Raw genomic sequence first — 6,862 nt, forward strand, 5'->3', positions numbered from 1 at the left:
CTATTACCTCATTTTTGAGATTATTATTAATTGTAAAGCAAATACTTACACGTGAAAATATGTTATTAAAAAATTTTTTTTATCAAATTATTATTAATTTTTAAAAATAATCCGTGCAAAATTTCAATTCAAAATGTCAATTTTATTTTATTTTTTTGATCCTTTAAAGTTGATTTTTATAAAAGTTTATAATTCACAAATTTTGAACATTTAAACACTATTTTAGCCCAACTTGCAAGTTTAAAATATATATCATTAAATAGAAAATTTTATGGGGAGTAAAAAATTATATTTTTTAGGTTGATATGCCATCAGGAATTTATATAATTACTATTAACAGTAAATGTATTTTTATTTTTATTATAATAAACTATTTAAATAAAAGTCCTAGTAATCATATCTATGTAACTCTTAGTGTTTAAATAGATGCTAAAATTGAAATATTCAGAACTATGTTCAGTATAATCATATCTGTAGTAGTATTCTATAATATGCTGATATTCATAAATATTCCGTGCCTAGTTTCACCTATGATTTCGTTTATTGCTGTGTTATAGAATTTCATTTTAATCCATATTTTTTTTCATATGTTAATACTTATTTTTAACTTATTAATAATATCAAAAATTAGTGGTAATAGAAAAAAATCTAATTTCTAATTTGAAATTAGCGCGCAAAATTGAATAATAAAAGTATATTTTTGACCCTTATGAAAATTATTTATATTCTGAAAATTTTTGTATCAAGCCTTCAATATTTATACACATTTGTTATAAAAGTAACATATACTTTATAATATTTTATAATTTCTCCGTAAAAATTACAATACTAAATTGTTAAATATCAATTTCATACTATATTTAATTACTTTAATAGCTATTTAATAATATATTATACTTCTAAATTAATAAACTACTAATCAGGAATAATAAAAGTAATAGGAATTAATTTTGCTTTTGGTATAATCCACCAATATCTTAAAATTCAACACTATAGATTTGCACCGAGGCGTTTCTTATGATAGTGATATTAATCACCGTCACATATCATCTATACATGTCCCAACTAAGCCTTGTCCACACTGTGCACCGTTTTTTTTGTTTGTCTCTATTAAAAAAAATATATGTTGAAATTTTATTTTTTCAATATTATATTATAGCAATTTTTAGCTTCGATGCGAAGCTGAGAAGGTATTGGTTTTACTAAGATGTGTTTTTTTTTTTTTGTGTTTGTTACCACTTTTTCTCACTCTCACCGAACCGATTTCTTTCAACGATACGTCAAAAGATCACAAATCGTATCTAGTCGAAGACATTACCCTTAAAAATTGAAAGAAATTCCCTCGTTCCCCGTAAATGGGGGAAACCTCCAAAAAAATTACAATATAATAATATAATTGTATTCTATTTAGTTTTGGTGTAAAAGTATTTAATATATTTACAAAACTGACTACAATACAAATTTATAAAATCACATTACTTTTTTAGAATAAATAACTGACAATAGAATTAAATAAATGTTAATATATTTCATGTTAAAAAATAAATAAATAAATATTTTAAGTTTCCTGTAAAACCTTTTTTTAGTATAATTACTAAAAATATTCCAATGATAAAAAAATGTTATTAATGAATAATCACAAATATAATCAAAATATATTAAAGAAATAAATTAATTTCCAAACATACATTTTAGTAAAAAAAAATTTGGTATAAAAACTACACATGATATTTAAATATTACTACATTTATTATGAGCAGATTTTTTTGAGATAGATATAAAAATAATCAACCAAGAATTAATAATAAAATATTAAACATTTAATTAAAATGTATTAAAAATGTTATTAAAACATAGTTTGATAACTTAAAAAACTGCATCAAATAAAGCTAGTCTAAAAATAATGAAAACATATTTAGCTTGAAATTTTAGTAATATTTAAATTCTTAAGATTTATCAATTGAATAAATAAATCAATATATATGTATTTAATATTTGAGTAAATAGTATGTTAACCAGTAGCTTCAACAATAATAGTATTTAGACCTTTGGGTCCAATAGTTGTTTTAAATTGTTCAGGTATAGGATATTCAGAGTAATCACCATCTGCTTTAGGAACCATAACATTCACTTCTGATGACTTTGACGTTACTATTTCAGCACTTAATGAATCCTTACTTAAGTATATTTGACAGCCATCTGACTTATCGACTGTGATTGTTGGTACTTTATTTATTACTTGCATTTGTACTGATTGACAATTAATGAATTCAGCTGAAGACACAAGAGAGTCAAACACTATAGAAGATTTTTTACAAGAATCCATAACAATAGAGTTTATTTTGTTTTTCACTGTGATAGTAGAGTTAATACATTTAAATATGTATACAACATTGTTCATCTCGGCACCATCAACTACAAGGTTAGTATTATTTTTCTGATTTTCGATTAACCATTTCTTTCCATCACGAGCAAAAACAGGAGGTTTTTCTGCAACTAGTTTAGGTGTAGTAGATGATGATGAACTACCAATTACTGCAGGAGCTGGACCACTGATTCGCATATTAGGGTTTTTATGAGTTTGCATATCAGGAGATACTTTTTTTAAACCTAAATTTCATATTTTATATGAGTTATCAGTTTAATAACATATTATTTTTTCGATACCTTTAGTAATATCAGCTCCACGATTTATTTCTGCAAATAATGCTGAGCGGCTTGTTTCACTAGGATCAGTGGGTGCTAAACACAAATCATCCATTGGTGGTAAACCGACAGGAGGGGGAGGAGGAGGACCACCAGCTAGCCCTGATCCTGTTTTACTCCAAACTAGTCCTGTAGTATGATATTGTTTCACATAAGCTTGTAAATCAGTTAAAAGTTGAACCCAAGTCTTAGCCCATTCAACATGAGTCTTATCTCTAAAAAATTGTATTAAAATAATATATTATACAAATTTAGACCGAGTCAAAATAAGTTACTTTTCTTTCCAATCTTTTAGCACACGGTTAGTGTAAAATTGACCAGTATCATTGCTTTCTTTAACATATGGTGCAGGAGCAGGTGCCTAGAAATAAGAGTTTCAACTGTTAATAATTTTTTATTATTAATTAAAAAAAAAAAATAATAAAATATCACACCACAGCTACCCATCCTAATGCAGGTATACTTTCACTGATTGCACTTAAATGGTTAAAGTAAGGAGAGCCACGACTTCTCTCTCTTAAAGTTTGAATTTCTTGAATTTTTGAACTAGTTGGCTGTAGGAGTTTTTGCTTTTCATCATTACTTGGAGTACTATGTTCACTGGCATATTTGATAAATTGAAATTCTGCCCTAAATTCATATTTTATAGAATTATTTTGATAATAAAGGAATATCTAGAAGACTACAATAAAAATCCGGCAATAAAGGTACATTTAAACTTTCTTAAAGAATATTATGACAGAATTAAAATCTTTTTTTTTGATTTGATAGTTCAAAATATTTATTTACATATATTAAATCCAACTTATATAAAGTAGGGACCTTTTTTGGCCATGTGTTTATAAAATTATACATTGAATAATTTACAAATAATGGTTATTGTGGTACAATTTTTTTTATAACTTACTGGAAAGCACTTTGTACAAGGTCAGCCTGAGCTGATACATCACCACCAATTTTTTTGGATAGTTGAACAAAAGTTGTTAAGGGACCCCGAATGAGATCTTCAAAAGCTTGCACACTCATCTTGGAAAAGAGATTAACTAAAATAACAAAAAAGAAGTTATTTCATCGTAATACTGAAATATAAGTGGGAGCATTAAAATAGCTATCTAAAAATAGAACTATGTTATTAAGTATCATTTGACCTAGTTTATACAATTTTATACATCTCTAATTTACCTTATTTTTGAAACATTAATATTATTTTATAACTTGTATTTTAATAATCATATAATATCAATATTTGGCAACAAGTATAATATATTAGAAAGTAAAAAAATTATTTTTATTTTATTTAAAAGAATTATATTAATAAATTTAAGAAATTATATTTTAAAATTATTAAGTTCAAAAAATATAATTTATGTCTAAAAAATAATACATCTATCTGTCCACATATTAAATGTCTTATGAATAAAAAAATGAATTGAATAGTATATAAGAGGCACTCAGAGTTGAAGGGGTCAAAGTAATATGTTGACAAAATGAGATAAATGCAAATCTGTTAAGTAAAATAACCACTCTTTTATGTGAATAAAGATCAGAGGATTTTTTTAAAAATATAGTATTTTTTATCATCAATATACTAAACCAACTGTATTTAAAAGATAACATTTTTCTAATTTTACATTCAATTATCTTGGAATTAATTTTTTTTTACTTTGATATTTTCAGCTTGTGGTGTCTCATATATTTTTAGAATATTCATTATACGATTATTAATATTTTTATTCATAAATAATTATAAGTTAAAAAAAAAATATTTACTAAATTTAAAATTTATATAATTTTTCTAAGCTTTAAATGTTATTCTAAGTTATTTTATATGGATTATAGACAAATCCAGTAGATTAATAATTATTGAACTAAGGAAAATTATCACATTAATTTTTAAATTAATGAAGACTTAGTAAAAATCTAAAAAAAAAAAAAAATGTAAATATGATTTAAACCTTTTGACTTAAATTAGAAATTCAAATAATTCATCTTATAATAAAACCACCAAGTAAAATACTAAGAAAATGTTATTTTCAATAGTCATTTTTTAAATATAAATAATATTTAATAATTAAACAACTTAAAAATTAAGGGTGATTTCTAATTAACATATTTAAATCCCAATTAGTCCAGTTTTAAAGAAAACATTTTTATTATTATTATAGCAATTCAAATTGTTTTACTAAATTAAAATATAATACTTATACAAGAAATATAAAATCATACACTTAAATATTGCCAGGGTTTTGAGCATTCATCTATATATCAAATGTATTTGCATTTGAAATTCATTTTTTTTTTAAAGAGTAGGTTTATGATATCATTTATTAATTTTTTTTTTATGAAATAAGTATTGAGTTAGACAAACAGTAGAATACATTAGGGGACTTAGCTACTCTTAAATTTTAGAAAAATTACAAATTAGATTAAAAAAAAAAATGTATGGAGGAGAATTAAAAAAAAACTACAAAAACTTATTAGAAATGTAAGTTGCAATTTATAAGTAATGTTGATACTAATAAAAAAATGTATAATTGATGAATAAAATGTATGTTATTAAAAAATTCTTAGTGCAACTTTTAATTTGGAAGAATAGAATGGGTAATGATAAATGAAATATTGTGTCTATTGTTTGAAGAATAAAATTAATATATATATAATTAATTTTTAAAAAAATTGAAAACAATCTATTTTTATCTATTTGACAAATGTGTTATTGCGTTCAATTAAATTCATATTCATAATGTATACTGTAAAAATATAATGTATTCATGAATTTATTAATTTACTAAACATATTAGGAGAAGTACCATGGTGCATGTCTTTTGCTGATGATATAGTGTAAATAGGAGAACATGGAGATCAGCTTTTGAAGGAAAAGGATGATTAAGAGTATATACAGTACGAGTTTGATAAAGGAGAATATAAAGTAGATTAAATGAGAAGATCAGATTTGTAGTTGTGCAAAAGATTGGTGGACAAGGTTGAAAGACAGAGGATTAAGTATAGGTAGTTGAAATGGAGAGGAGCGTCTGATATGTTATGCGATAAAAGAATTCAAATGAGACTGAAAGATAAGTTCTACAAGACTGTAGTAAGACCAGCTATGATGTATGGTTCAGTGTTGATAAGAAAGTAGAGCAGATATGCTTAGATAGATGAATCGAGTGACTACAGAATATAGAATAAGGAATGAACATATAAGAGGGAGTATAAGTGTAGTGTCAATCAAGGATAAGATGAGAGAAAATAGACTTAGATGGTTTAGTCATGTTATGAGAAGAGAAATCGGAAACTGTAAGAACAGTTACAGAAATTAATTTTGAAGGAAGAATAGGTAGAGGAAGACTAAAATTGAGATAAAGGGATGTTATTGAATACGATACGAGGACAGCTGATGTGGGAGATTGGGCTAAGTGGAAGTTTAATATGAGGGTGTATTTCTTATTTCTTATTAGTAGTTGGGCAAAAGGCGAGGAAAAAAAAGAAAGAATCCGTTAATTTAATAATGAATGAATTCTTATTAATGCATTCAATTGTAGAATGTATTGATTCCAAATCATGGGTATTACTTATTTAAAAGAAAAATGAATTTTTGTTGACATCATTTTATTTTTTACTGTATTTTTAAAATTTTAATAAATACTTAGATAAAAATTTAGTTAAGAACTTTTACTTTCTATAAATTATCAAACTTATAATAATTGACTCACCTCGAAGATACTGAAATTATTCAAAAATTAAAAGCATCAAATAATTCAATTCCTCACTAACACTTTGGCACTGATAATATTTTATCCTAATTTGGAAATGAGTTATAAATCAAACAAAAAGGTACAAAAAGCCATAAAGTGGAAGTTTATAGGCCTTGAAGTGGAAAGTCATAAAACAATAAGTAGTAATGTTATTTTCAAGATTTTGTTTCCATTTGCCGAATCACTACGTTTACTAGATGAATCAGCCGACTAGTGTTACCAACATTATTTCATAAAATACATTTCATTTTTATATTTAACACAACTATTAAGTTGGTAGTAATTTTATTTCACCTAAAAAAAATTGATCACTTAACGACTTGGGAATTCCTAACTAAGTTAAAAGTTCAAATTTTATTCGAGTCTTGTGATGTTCGGTATATCTTTTTTGATGTAACAGT

At 24.7% G+C, this 6,862-nt stretch overlaps 1 protein-coding gene across 1 annotated transcript; it reads right to left on the bottom strand.

Annotated features, from left to right (window-relative positions):
- Positions 1–1,507: 1,507 nt before the first annotated feature.
- On the bottom strand, positions 1,508–6,645 carry LOC126896933 (adenylyl cyclase-associated protein 1). The gene is made up of 6 exons (XM_050670130.1): positions 6,420–6,645; positions 3,614–3,749; positions 3,141–3,336; positions 2,982–3,067; positions 2,668–2,921; positions 1,508–2,610 (listed from the first exon to the last, which is right to left on the bottom strand). Exons 2-6 carry the CDS (start codon positions 3,730–3,732, stop codon positions 2,012–2,014), a joined length of 1,254 nt encoding a protein of 417 aa, XP_050526087.1. The 5' UTR covers positions 3,733–3,749; positions 6,420–6,645; the 3' UTR covers positions 1,508–2,011.
- Between the last annotated feature and the right edge of the window lie 217 nt (positions 6,646–6,862).

This window comes from Daktulosphaira vitifoliae, unplaced genomic scaffold, assembly GCF_025091365.1.
Source record: "Daktulosphaira vitifoliae isolate Bord-2020 unplaced genomic scaffold, ASM2509136v1 Scaffold_1, whole genome shotgun sequence".
Classification (NCBI taxonomy): Eukaryota; Metazoa; Arthropoda; class Insecta; order Hemiptera; family Phylloxeridae; genus Daktulosphaira; species Daktulosphaira vitifoliae.